Genomic DNA, 14,380 nt, shown 5'->3' with positions numbered 1-14,380 from the left:
AGGAAGACAGAAAGCGACACTTAAGGGAGGTGGAGGAGAGAGTTGGCAAGAGGGTACAAGAGAATGTTAAGAGAGGAAACTGTTGAAGGCAATAAACAGTTGGATTGCATTGTGCATCTTCTGTGCTACCTTAAGTCTGTCAAGTTCCTCTCTGCAACCTCTTCCCTCAAAGACCGTATGTGGAAGGAAGAGGAGGTTACTGCATTGATTGTAGCATACTCAGAACTGAGACTGCATAGCTTTGGACACAGGGTTTATGAAGGTAAAAGGAGGAAGGAGTGTTGAAGTTGCCTGACTAAAACTGTGCTGAACCTGAGCAGAGATAGGATAAAATATGTTCATGTGTAGTACAGTTTTGGTTAGTCAAAATGCCTGAGAGGTTTTAGTTACTACCTCATGCTGAGGAAATGTAGCCTGAAAGATTTTTCTGCTAAATATTTTTTTTTGTTATTGTTGGGGTATTTTTTGAACTTAAGTATTGTGATAGATGAAGTCTGAGTCAGTTAATACTTAGATGATGGACTGTTAACTGGTCTGGCTGAGATTCAGACACAAATGATCCCTAGTTCTTGCTTTAAAGGCAGTAACCTGTGATAACAAGTTGAGAGGGGACATAATAAGTAGACGACGTCTTAACCCCCACTCCCCCCAATTATATTTGTTAGAACTGTAGTCTTATCAAGAGCTTGTGACAACTTACAAATATGTAGGGAAAGCCTCTACCTTAGAAGGAACAAGTGTGGTTTTCTAGTTCATTTTTTTTAATATCCTGGGATCATAAAAATGTGTGATACTTTTTCTGGACTAAAGTCATCACTTAACTGCTTTTTAAACAAGTCATAGTCTTGACCTGCCAAAGGCAGGTCAGAATATTTTGAAATCCTCCTGTGGCTTCAATTTCATTAGTAGTCACAGAGGAAAAGGAGGTTGATTTCTGAGTCATCAGCAGTCTGCTTGCAGGCTCACTTTGGAGCTTCCCAACAGAAAAGTGCTAACCAGTTGAGAAGGATGTCAGTCACCCATGACCAGAGTACAGACAGCAAGTTTTTTTCACTTTTTCCAGGTGGTGTAGGAATGATGTGCTCACTGAGTGAACAAGGCAAGCAGTTGGCAGTCCAAGTGTCAAACATCCTGGGGATGGATGTGTGCGGCATTGACCTGCTGATGAAGGACGACGGTTCATTCTACGTCTGCGAGGCCAATGCAAATGTAGGTTTCATTGCCTTTGACAAGGCTTGTAATTTAGATGTAGCTGGTATCATAGCGGACTATGCCGCTTCTCTGCTCACCCCCGGCCGCTTGACGCGGCGCATGTCCTTGCTCTCTGTGGTGTCCACGGCAAGCGAGACTAGCGAGCCAGAGCTGGGCCCTCCAGCTAGTGCCGCTGTCGACAATATGAGTGCTAGCTCCAGCTCTGTCGACAGCGACCCTGAGACCACGGAGAGAGAGTTGCTCACCAAGCTCCCGGGGGCTCTATTCAACATGAACCAGCTATTAGCCAATGAGATTAAACTCCTGGTGGAGTGATGCCACGTGTAAATAGATGACCAACAGAACTCTCTCTTGTAAATTTTTTTTTTAAGCCAACTTGCAATGCTGTTTATCAGAGACGCTCAGAGGAAATGAGGAAAGGGGGTGGGTGTGTCAGTCAAGAGAGCAAGAGTAAAAGGCACACGTGCTGTGATTGCTGTCCCTACCTTTTTGCAGAACATTAAATTGTCTTCATTCGTCAGCATCAGCTTTACAAGAAAGATGTTCAGTTCATACCCAGGCAGCAGATTTATTTGAATGCTGCTTTGGTCCCCAGATATATTGCAGTTCATGTGTCTTCACAGGCAAGCATTGAAGCATGATTCACACTCGAAGATTTTCAGAAAGTTGTCTGGCAGCTCTCTAGAAACTTCTGTGAATTACTGCACCAATAAAGTCTCTTCTACCTCTGTAAGGCTTGATCCTGTAAATTGCTGAGTGCCTCAAATTCTTTATGTGAGTCGAAGGTGTTAAATACCAAGTATTTCAAAATTCCTGGACACCTACTGTTCCTACTCTTGTAAGTGGGAACTGTAAGTTCAGGATCCTTTTAAAGTCATCACTTTCTGACCTTGCAGGATATGGCCTTTCAAATGATGAGGCTGAGAGAAGCGTCAGTTGACTTAACAAGAACTTTCTGTAAAAGTCTGTAAATTGTACCATCTTGGTATTAAGTGGCAGCTTTGTGTCTAAATTTCTTTATAAAGCTTTTGAAGGAGGATATTAGTACTTGTGTTTTTCTCATTTCAAATCCTGATTTTGGAAGGTATCTAGGAGAATTAGTCATATTCTATTTGTGGGCAGAAATGGCACGTTTTAACTATTTTTTGCATGGTTGGAGGAGATAAACAGCACTGTAATGTTTGGTATACAAAATGATGTTTAATCCAATGTGAAAATGAATTACACTAGTTTAAAGCAAACGTGCATCGACTTGTATTTGTTAGTGTTTTAGTCTTTCTGAGAGAGATCTGCAATGTTAATGTTCCTTTTTCTTTTAATACATGCTAGTCCAACACTCCCTTCTCTATGCCTGCATCTTTAACAGTGGCCAAAGTGAAAACACCGCAGACTGTTTGTTAAGAAAGCACTGAGATATAGCCTGTACATTGTTGGGGTTTTGTTAATTTGTTTTTATTTTTCACTTTTTTTCGGAGGGAGGAATGTGGTAAGGCGTGGAGGAGGGAAGAGCTGGTTAAAAGTGATTAGTCGTTCAGAGGAACTTTAGAATAAAGCAGTTCACACAATATGTACCAGGCTTACTTTTTCCCCACTGAACATAAAAGCTGATGTTGGCAGAAATCCAAAGAGTATAACTGGGGAGAAATACTCAGTTTGTAGCTTTGGGAAAAAAACGTGTTAGATTTAAAAAAAAAAAAAAAAGGAAAAAAAAGAAAAGAAAAAGAAGAGAGCTCAGCCAGAATTTAAATAAAAGAAAAAAAAATAAAAGAAAAAATATATAACCTAGGTCCACAATCAATCAACAGATTGATCCTGGACCCTTACATGTGTGTGGGGTGAGTGCACACACTTGTGTGTGTTTGTGTGCGCGCGCATTTGTTTTGCTTGATTTCTTTTGGGGTTTTGGCTGTTTAGCTCCTAATTTTTTTCCAGGCTTCCTGATTTTCCCTAATCCTTCTGGCTGTGCATTTTCTCATTAGTCTTGAGCTGGTTTGGAAAACAAATAACCAAAACAGATACTGAGCTCATTTTTCAGTCCTTGTCTTCCTCCTCCTTTTCCTCCTCCTTCTCCCTTTTCATTCCCCTCTTATTCTCTGGGTTCATAAAACCCTGGAACTATAGATATATATATAGAGATAAGCCTCTTTTTTAAAAACATAAAGTAAAACGTTTACAATTGAAAAATAATCTTGTGAAAATAGGTTTTGTTTGGAGGGGGGTTGTGTGTGTGCAATGCTGCTGTTTTCTGGATACTTTAATGGAGCATGTCCCATGTACCCTCTGAGGTTCTGCACTGCCCACCTCTGTGGCCCTTCCTCACCTCTCTGCTGCTCTGCTGTTTTATCTTCACTTGGACCTTAAACACAACTCACGGACACTATGCAGAGAGTCTTCAAGAGGCAATAAACAGAACAGTATTAACCTGCTTTATGGAGGTTTGATCATGCTTCTTTGTACAGTTTGGTTTTTTTATTTTAAAAGGAATGTAATAAAATGGCTTTTTTTTTTTTGTAGAATTAAATATTATTATTAAAATCAAGTGAAAGGTTGACTGTTGATGTTAAGCAGGAGAGTGGACCGGCTGGTCCAGCAAAAAAAGGATCTTCGGCAGTAAAGGTATTTTCAAATCCTTACTGAGCCTTCAAGTGTGCAGGTTATACATGAAGAATATAAAGGTCTTCAACTTCCATGAAGAGTTGCAGAACCACAGAACATGAAAGAAACCTAATTCACTAGTAACTGAGCTCTAGTCACTGAGCAGTAAACTGTCTCTTCCAGAGACTCTTTTTCCTTTGCTTGTTTATCTAAGGGGAATTTCGGATGGGGGTGGGGGTGTTTGTTCTTTTTTTTGTCTGTTTACTGGTAGGTGCCTCTACTCCTCTAGGGGCTGATAGGGTCAATCCTTCCCTTTCCAGCTGTGTCATACGCTGAGCACATGTGGAATAACAGCAGGGAGTAAACACGTGCTAGTTGGTGTAATGGGACCTCTGTGTTTCTATCACAGGAAACATCTTTTAGAGAAAGGAGCTGGTAACTGAAGGTTCTGGACTGGGTTTTTTGAGTCTCCATAGTATTTCGTGGCTCACAGGAACCTTACATTTCTATCACCTTTTTAGAAAGTCCAGGTTACACCTCACAGTTGTAAAATTTGTGAAGTAAAAATAAGATTTTTTGAAAGACCTCTGGTTGGTACTTTCGTTGCTAGTTTGGAGATAAGTCTATGCATAGTGGTCACAGAGGGAGACAGGATTTGAAACATCATGTACGTTTGTTTGGACACCGGGTATTGATGCTGCATGAATACCTTGCTTGAGGGTTCATTGATACAAATGGGCACACTTGTCTCATGTATTTACTCCCTACTTACCTCCTGAAATAGTGAAATAGTGAAATGCATAGAACTGCCTGGGGATGCAAGAGAAGTGTCTTGTTTTTACTTGAAGGAAAAAAAACACCAACAAATCTAGCCCATGGCAACCAGGCAGTGTTTCCCACTGAAGGTGAACTTCACAGATGTCAGCTTTATATCTTCTTCAGTTCCCTGTGCTGAAAATCACATGCTAAACTTTCATACAGTTGCACTAACACTACCTCCATATGTGGGTTTGAAAGCATGTGCTGAAAAAATGGTCAACACAGTGGTGGTTACAATAGTGCCAGTACAGCTGATGGCGATACAGCTATTTCTGTGTATTTTAATCTTTGAAAGAGCCAACTAGAAACTCTTGTTTGCACGAATAAGTTTCTTAATCTACATGGGATCAAATTTTGTTCTTTGTAACACTGGAGATTTTCTTCTGTTGAACTTACTGTATTTATAATTAATGTGTTACTATGTCAATGTATAGATTGTATCTTAAACCTTGTATTCAATGCTTTAATGTGTTTTATAAAATCTTTTCTTGTAATGTTAAAACACCTCATCTGTAAAAGAATGTCAATGCTTGATGCTTATATTGACTGTTAATGTTTTCATTCTGAGCTGAGGTCACTCTTGAAGCAATTTCTCCTCTTCATGTGCTATCTTTGTGTGATACTTACTCAGGAAATAATCTCTGGAACATCTGTGTATGTCAGGCGGAAAGGAGATACTTCTTCAGGTGCTGTACAGGACTACAAAATTCAACAAATGAAAACAGTGACTTTTGCTAAATATTTTCTCCCCTTATTGCAAAAATCTGTCAGTTAAATACATAAGGGACCATAAGGGCTTAGAGAGACTTTGAAAGCAGATCACATGTACAGTATCTTTCTCATGGCTCACTCTTTTTGAGAAGGTTTATGGGCTTTATGGCTGGTGTGAGACACACGACCCACTCCTGTTCTCTCTATGGAATAGTAGGTGCTCGGACAGGTAACTTCTGTTGCTACTGTCTTTTTTAATTTTTAATTTTTTCACTGCTCTAGGAATTGTTTTAAGCTGTACACTGCAGGATTTATAACCAGGTGTTTGCTGCCTTTTTCTTTGTTTTATTTCGTTAAACCTTTCTTAACCTTTGAGAGTGACTTTTGGAGCATTCTGATGGTGGATCTTGGCCTGCTGTTAGAAGTCTTCAAACCTCTCATGTTTATAATTTGAGTTGAAAAGTTTTTGTTTTGTTTATTTGTTTAAAACAATGACACAAATTGGATGTGAGGATTTCGGGTGGGATTTGTTGTTGCTCTGTTTTGTGTGACTTATTCTACCTTTTTTTACAGAAATGTGTTCTAACAGTTCACACTTTGTTACTGTTCTTTGCAAAACTTTTCAGGAGCCAAAAAAGTCAAACAATCCAGAGAAAACCCCTTCTCCCCTTTCCGATGGCAAGAGTGAGAACTTATGAAAAATCCTTGAGAATGTTCCTTCCTAAACTTTTCCCCCCAGTAATGCAAGCGGGTAAAATGGTAAACGCAGCAGTTTGGTGACATCCAAAACCGACCTGTTGTCAGGTAAATTGAGACTTTTCTGCTCTTACTGTAACCTTCATAAATTTGCTAACTTGTCTGCCTTCCTTTCTTCCCATCAGTTCATTTTGGTGAAACTTGTTGAATGATTTCTTTAACTGTGATGTTTAGAGAAAATCCTACTTTTCTTCCTCGATTTCCCTCCTTATGCTTGTTGACCTTTAAAAAAACTGTCATTGTCCTTTGCTTTACTCAGGTAAGACAGAAGTGAGTCCCCTCATGTGACTGTGTGAGGAATAGTTTTGTAATACATTCATTCCACTTCTTTGTCAGTTCAAGGTAGTTTGCCTTCAAGTGTACTATTTTAGCTTAGATTTTTGAAAGGTATGTTGCTTTCCATTTGCCAAATGAACATAAAATATAACTGCATCAATTAGGAGTTGATAGATATGAAAAACTAGTGCTAAGAATGTTAAATCTATTAAAATTCAATAGAGCAGGATCCGGTAAAGAGGACAGATGGAAGAATATGTGTGCTGAAGAAAAAGACTGTTGGGTTGATTATTTCTGTTTGTGGAGGATGGGGGATATATTTTATGTTGTCCTTACTGCTATATCGAAGCACTTGTACATTTTATCCTTCTCTGGTAACTCAACTCCTTGAATCTCAAACCATGTAAAACTGCTGGGTACTTAATATTCTTTTACTTCTTTTAAGGAGGATAATCTTGTATTTTACTCAGATGTAAATATCAGACAATTGGAATACCATTCCAAGTTGAAGAATATGAGCCTACAGACAGGCTTCCAAGTTTCCAAATGCAGTTTTCTATTTCCCATGACATCTGTAAGGAATTAGCACTTGTTTCAGATTATTTTTCTGTGTATGCTAATAACTCCTCTATACCGTAATAAAATAGTCTACTTTTCGTAGTCTCAATTTATATTTTCCTGATACACAGTAAATTTTTCAGCAATACCATAAACTGCAGCTTCAAATTAAGGTGGGAGGGAATAATTTTATAGCCAAATTTTGCTCTCAATTACACTGAGATAAACCTGGAATCACTCTCTGAAAGTCAGTGGAGTGATATCCAATTTCACTGGTATAATTGAGTGTATAATTTGTGTCTTTAATTTTACTTGCAAGATAATTTTACAAACCTGTTATACTTATGTTTCCAATACTTTTTCCTTTCAGACACACCCACTTCTTGCGTCTCAGCACTGGGCAGGCCTATTCCTTTATTTGTGTATATTTTTGTGCATCAACTGCTATAGGACACGGGTGTAACACTTTCAGGCATGTGGTTGGGTGTCTTTTTGGGGTTTGTAATAATGTCTAAAAATAAGAATTTCTTTTCCTCAAATTTATTAATGAATTCATGTTGGATCACAGTTTTGCATCTCTAACCTGATTTTAGATACATATTAAGTAGAGATTGTCTTGAAAGAAATGCAGATCTTTGGTGGGGAGAGTTGATAAAAATGTACTGCATTCTGCAGAAATTAATGTTTTGGTATTTAATGTTTCTTGAAAGGTGGTTTTACAGATCATGCTCCTTCCTCTTCATGGAATGGCTTTCAAAGCCTTGTATTGATCTTGGTTTTGCCCAGTGCTTTGCCTAGTGTATGGGGAAATGTTGTAGAACTTGAATAGGCCATGACATCTTAGACAAAGGATGATGATTATGTGCATGCTGAACACGAACTTCTTCTATATGCCCTTCTGCTGCAACAGAATAATAAAACTGGTAGGTGGCAGCAGCAGCAGCAGAAGAAACTCATGACTGTGACCTGAGAAACCTCCAGTACTGGGAGAAATGGATTGCAAAATACTAACTGGAGTAAGGGGAATGGAGGAGAAAGGCAGAGTCCCTGAACTGTCCCTTTGAATGGTGAGTCTAATTTACAGAATTCTAACCATCAAAAGACTGCCTGTAGCACAGTAGGCACACTGACCTATCTGATTTGGTGTTTGGTTACCTGATGTCCTAATTCTCATCTTTAATTCAACATTCCAGTTTCCCGTCTGCCTCTATAAGGCATAGTATATATCTTAAAAAATTAAACTTCACCAAAATTGCCACATCTTCCGAGTACTGGAAAATAAGGCTGGAAGGAATTTATCTAGCCCATCCATTCTCTGCCTCACAGGACGATTAATTATAGTTGTGCCATTGGTGAAATTCTAGTTTTAACCTAGTTTAAAAACCAAAGAATAATTGGGCCTATTTGCCCCAAAACCTGTAACCTATTGCTTCTTAGCATATTAAGCGATAGAGGTATATAATCTAAGGATTCTGCAATCTTTACCTGTAGAATTTTATTTTATGAAGGTAAAAGTATCCTTACTGTCAGCCAGCGATCAGCCTCATAGGCTCAGAGCTCATATGCTTTTTTGGCTACTTAGAGAGCACCATATAGATGACATGATAGAAGCCTGAGAAGTGCCATGATAGTAAAGAACAATGTTCTTTATGGAGACTTCCTATATCTCAAGGCAGGAAAAAAAGGTTCAGATCAACATTTAAAATTCCTTTTGAAAGTGGGAAATACAAAATATATAATGTTTCTGACTTAGTGGATAACAGCTGATAGTTTCAACCACCTCTTTAGTTACCTAGACCCATGACTCTGAAACCTGTTTGATTGCACATCCCTATCAGAAAAAAAAACGTTTTGAGCATATATATATATACTCAAATATATATTTTTTTAGAAGTTATATTCATGGATTGCTACATACATTATAAAACTTACATAAAAACAAGAAATTAAAATAGGATGAGATAAAGATGAAGACTATTTAAAACATTTACTTAACTATATTTATTAATGGTGAAAAAATATTTTCGCCCTGCAGCCTTATGGATTGTCTTGAATCCCTCCCTGGGGAAGGTGCACTCCCCTTTATGGACCACTGACCCAGACATCATAAAATACTTACTGTTGCAGCTGTCATTAGTATGTTCCACCATAACAATACCTCCATTTCGAGTAAGTCTCCTACCAGAGACTAAAATGCTGACCTTTATTAGGATGACTTCCCTTTCTGAAAAGAAAGTAAAAGAGGAGAGAACAGCAAGATATGGAAGCACTGATGAACTATCTGGCATAGGAGAAATTTGAATCTGGATCAGCTGAAAATGCAGAGAAGCATGTCCAAGTGGATTGGGAAAAAAAATTGCGTCCAAAATATATACCAATATGCAGAATACAGCGATCGCTTTTGTACTTTCATAAATGTTTCTTAGTTCACTGACAGCTGAGTATTAGTTGATAAATTCAAAGTTCTGTTTCCTGTTGTTACATGGGGTTACACTAAAATCAGGAACAGTGCTTATATGCAAGAACTAAACTGGATCTGAATTTTGATAGCCAGGCAACTAAATACTCTCCAGTGCACATCAGGCACCACTTAGGACTGTGGACAACTAGTATGCTTTTCTCATTAGCTTCTAAGTTATCATACAGCCTTTGAAAGTATTATGTGGACTACAGGCTGGAAATCCCAGAACTGAATTACTGCAGAGTGAAAGGAGATTGCATATGCTAAGTGGAAAATATTTTGTATGGAGAATTGATTAGACCCTTGTTATATATGATGAGCAAAGTCTGTATGTGAGAAGAAGCTCATAGGGAAAGGGCTTTAGATCCGGTCAGGCTTGAGAAGTGAAGAAGAGAAAGTAATTTCTGGTAGTAGAAGTAAAGGAGTCTGAAGCCTGTGTCAGTCTGTCATCAGAATAGAGATGAGGCAGGGAAACAGTTTTTGCTGATATTGAGCATTCTCAGCTGCTTTTGTAAGGAGGAATCTCACCAGAATTTCTGTATATAATATATGCTAAGGATACTAACCTTTGCGAGCTGAATCTCAAGAAGGAGAGCTGAAAGTTCTGTTGATATGGAAACTAACTGTAGTGCTTGCCTACTTGAATGGATGGTCATGTGGATTAAAGGTGTTACTGCACTGAGTTTAGATGACAGTAATATTTGGGAAGAGGGGCCCTGAACGTGGCCCTATTTGCCCCAATACACCTGTAACCTATTGCTTCTTAGCATATTAAGCGATAGAGGTATATAAATGTATCTAAGTTTTTTTAATGAGCAAGGTGACTTAGAGTCAACTGGTCAGGAAAGGCTTATTTTTTTTTGTATAAACAAAAAGGCATTTAGAATACTGTCTCAGATCCGCCACATTTCTGCATGTGGCTGTCAGTACAAAGGGTTTTGGTTTTTTTTCTTTTAGATGTGACATAGCAAAGCATCCTGTTTTCTGTATCTTTGATATGGTAGAGATTTGAAGCAGAATATTTTCTATTCTTGTCATAGACTTGCACGGGCAGGCAAGGGGGGTGATACCTATGTGAAAGAAGGGACTGGATAGGATCCTCACACTGACTGAAAGCAAGATGATGGATTAGGCTGACAGAAAAGTTAACATTTACATTGCACTCATGCAAGGCATTTTCAAGGTATTTCTGCATCCTTCTTTTGTTCCCTTTAGGAACAGTACAAGTGTTACTAGAATATACAGAGTCTGCACAGTAATATGTCAGCATATTAAGCTCTGCCAAGTCTCTGTGCGAGAAGGGCTTATAAAAGATTTATGTGAATTTCTGTGTGTCTGCTTTTTTATTTGGAGGCAGTTTGCTGTATGCAGCTACATCCAGTACTCTTTCTTAGGGTAATAGATATTTTTGGTTTGTTTGGAAGGAGAGGAGTGTGCTTGGGGAGTTGAATATGCCATTCTATTATCCATTTCTATAGGAAGCAGAATGGTTAAGGGAGAGCAGTTACTGTGCTTCGGAACTACACAACTAGTTATATCCCAAGTCTGGTGTCAGTCGAGTAGTCACTGATGTTGCTGGGGAGAAAGCTTTTTGGTTTATCTTTTAATAAGAGCAGACAAAGAAGCATCTGAGAAAGAACTTTGAAAGTGTTGCATACATTGAATTGCATCTTTATCTTCTGTTGCCATTTCTTTTTGCTTTCAGAACTCCTTGATGTGCTTTGTACACATCTTTTACCAAAAAAATATTGGCTTCTGAAATGTCAGTGGTGCGTAGGGCTGAGATCGGTTGAACAGGGTGTGGAATATAGGTGTGGAGTGCTCTCTAAGAACAGTCAGCTGTGCTAATCTTGGCCTTGTCTGAATGGGAACAGAGAGTAGAAGTCTAACATAGATTTTGCTGAGCTGTATGGTTTTATTGCAATATACACAGTAGTAGCGGAAGTGTTTGTCAGTAGTATCCTCTGTGTCTGTAGACAGTGCAGTTGCTTTTGCTCAACAATGAATTTTTAAATTTCCCTCTTCATGTAGTGCTTTTCATTTTCCCAAGTACAGGTACTGTGTTATGTTAATCTGAGGTTTAATGTAATATGATATATATACAGTTTTCCAACTCAGGACTGAATTTTTGTGTTAGACAAGTTGCAATATAATTGAGATTTTTCATACATGAATGGAAAAGAAATTAAGTTTTATTAGAGGTCATTGGATTTTTTTTCAATGAAGTGTTCTAATTGGAAAAAAACTCATTTCACAGAATCACAGAATCAGTTGGTGTAGGGAAGACCTCTAAGACTGAGTCACAACCTTTGAATGAACACTACCATGTCAACTAGACCAGGAACTAAGTGCCATGTACAGTCTTTTCTGGCATAATGACTCCGCCACCTTCCTGGGCAGCCCATTCCAATGCTTGACAGCCCTTCCTGTGAAGAAATTCCTCCTGATGTCCAACCTGAACGTAATTCATTGTTGTAAAAAAAAAAAAAAAATTTATCACAGTCATGAATTTTCAGTCATATACTAATTTCCAGAATTTATTGGGACAATCCCTCTTGTACAGATTAGCATTTGTTGTTAGAGAAGGAGGAAAAGTCCATATTATATTAGCCAGTAACCCAAAGCTACCTCTTTGGCCAGTCATGCATTTTTTCGATGCAGATTTCCTGGAAGCAGTGGTACTGCTGAGCTTCCTTGATGCTTAGTTTGTCTGTGTTGTAAAATACATACATTTCGGAGAGAGAAGAACTGGAGAGGTGAAAATTGTATGCAGTGTTATGTGGACTGAACATGAAGGTGCTATGAAGCAGAGATAGAAGACTAAGCAGTAGCTGCATACACAGGTGTTCTTTTCATTCTATCATATCAATGTAGTGGGAGGCCAGGAGTCAAGAGAAATGTTTCAGTTATGCCTTGATGAGGAATGGGAATGTCACATTGACTGTTTGTGCAACTGTATATATTTCACATCTGTAAATATTTCATTTACAAGAAGTCCGATTTGCCCAAGGATGTGTGTGCAGGTTCCCTTTCTTGCTGCTACTGTGCAAAGCACTGCCTGGTAGTCTTTATTCTCTGGATTTTTTCTGTTCAATGGTATCATGCATTAAGTCTGAAACTTTTTTTTGAGAGTTTCAAGAGGAAACTTGGTCTGCTTTTGTGTATATTTTCCCATGCATCTAACAAACACAAGGCCAGCAGAAACAACACAAATGTTATGGTTGCTCTCCACACCCATCTTTACAACAGTGTATGGGAGGAGTAGTGCAATTGTAATGTGATGTAGGAATACTTGTCCATGCCTGAATGGAAATGTTTGTTTACTGGATGGCAAATACTGAAGCTTTATCAGTGGGAGAACTAGGCAGGAAGAGTCTGCAGTTTGACTTTGCTAAACTTTTATACAATTTTTCCTCCACATGAAATATTTCCGCAGGAGTCTAATGCGTGTGAAAGATGCTGGATCACCAGTTGCAGAGATTGAACTCTACCTACTGGAAAGGTAACAGGAACTAGATTTTATCATTAGAACACAACCTTCACTGCATCTCACTCCCTGACCTGGAAAGACCTTTTCCAAGGTCAGAAGAGGAGTTTGGTACCCATGGCTCAGTCCTTGGTGTGTCTGTAATGCAGCTATCAAGGAAGCCAGATAGGTGCTGGGTACAGAGATTTTTTTTATGATGTTTGCTTGAATTTCTGGTGTTCATGTTTTGGGGCAAAGACTAACTTTTTCAATGGTTTATTTGTCTAGGTTTTTCTGCAGCAACAGGAGGTCGTCTTTTGCCTCTTATGGGGACATTTAGCCTTTTGATAATGCCTCCATCACAATGAAGGGAAGAAAGGATGGACCAGCAATGATGTGGAATGGAGTGATGTCCACATATGGCATTAACAGTCATTATGATCCCTGTCCTAATAACATGGAGAACTGAATAAAGAGATGAATTGTAATTCATGAGAGTGTGAGGTTCTTTTTGGTATCTTCTGCACCATCTCCCCTTTCTGAAGTGCTGGCTAACTTCAGAAATCTATTCATCTTGTATCAAAGCTGCAGCTAAGCAAGAAAAGTAAAACCTGTTTGATATTTTTCATTATAGTAATCTTTTTTTCCTCCAGGAATTTAGTTTGTAAGAGTTCTAAAGTACTTTATATTGACATGAATAATCTTCCCAAATACCTTGGTAACTTTAGCATCAGGCCTTTGATGTTGCGTTATGACTTCACCTGAGTCACTGAGAATACAAGTCTTATGAGTTTTACAAGTAAAATCATACCATACTGATCATACTATACTGATAGCTTTGATGACTACTAGAGAAAAACAGAACTGCAGCTCAGTTAATCTACCAGAGATAATATGCCTTTGGATTTTGAAGCCACAGTGGCAGGGCTTGTTGTAGACATGGTCACGTAAATTCTTACTATCTGCTGTTTCTGAAGAGAGCTAATCTTTCAAACCATAGGTTATAGATCTTGCACATGGCTCAATTGGTTTGTTGTTACTAAAGCACTGTAAAGAATTAGATATATACTGATAGCCTTTCTACAATGTGCCTACTTGAAATTGTGAAGTAAAAAAGGGAATCGAGATACTGAGTTGGTACGTTATCAGTAAAAAACCTCTTGTTCTTCACATTCTTCCTCTTCATTTCATGGATATTCATTTCATGTAAATTTTAGTTCCTGTTTTCTGTGTGCTTGTTCTAGTTATTCACATATGGATGGAAACTAGGAATGTGACTGGTACTTTGTCTGCAGCTATACCTTTCTTCCAATAGCTGTGGTTGCTTCTTTTTGCAGATCTGTATGTCAAACTGTGCCTCTCGTAGCACTCTGTTACCTCTGTAAGCAGGTGAAATGGCTGCCACTGCAGACTAGTGGCCATTTTATCTCTTGTGGTTCAGTGCTTGGGAGTGTGCTGATGCATATGCTAATGCTTCCATAAATGCTTTTGTGTCATTTTCCTTAATATTTAATGTTACAAAAGTA

At 38.4% G+C, this 14,380-nt stretch overlaps 1 protein-coding gene and 1 long non-coding RNA gene across 7 annotated transcripts in view; both read left to right on the top strand.

Annotated features, from left to right (window-relative positions):
- The window catches only part of RIMKLB (ribosomal modification protein rimK like family member B), a 43,426-nt gene extending 40,470 nt beyond the window's left edge, over positions 1-2,956 (top strand). For all 6 annotated transcript variants that reach the window (XM_051779933.1, XM_051779936.1, XM_051779934.1 and 3 more), the window contains one exon: positions 1,064-2,956. In XM_051779933.1, the coding sequence (XP_051635893.1) occupies positions 1,064-1,527 (464 nt within the window). In that variant the 3' untranslated portion in view covers positions 1,528-2,956. The remainder of the gene's footprint in view (positions 1-1,063) is intronic.
- Positions 2,957-6,150: 3,194 nt separating this feature from the next.
- Positions 6,151-13,346, top strand: LOC127467707 (uncharacterized). Its single transcript, XR_007903259.1, has 3 exons — positions 6,151-7,994; positions 12,825-12,890; positions 13,143-13,346. It is a non-coding gene; the product is annotated as an uncharacterized LOC127467707 (long non-coding RNA).
- The last annotated feature ends 1,034 nt before the right edge of the window (positions 13,347-14,380 follow it).

The sequence above is a fragment of the Manacus candei genome, unplaced genomic scaffold (genome assembly GCF_025592945.1).
Source record: "Manacus candei isolate 608988 ecotype Guabito, Panama unplaced genomic scaffold, ASM2559294v1 h1tg000014l, whole genome shotgun sequence".
In the NCBI taxonomy this organism is placed as follows: domain Eukaryota; kingdom Metazoa; phylum Chordata; class Aves; order Passeriformes; family Pipridae; genus Manacus; species Manacus candei.
This window is presented reverse-complemented; position numbering and strand designations above follow the sequence as displayed.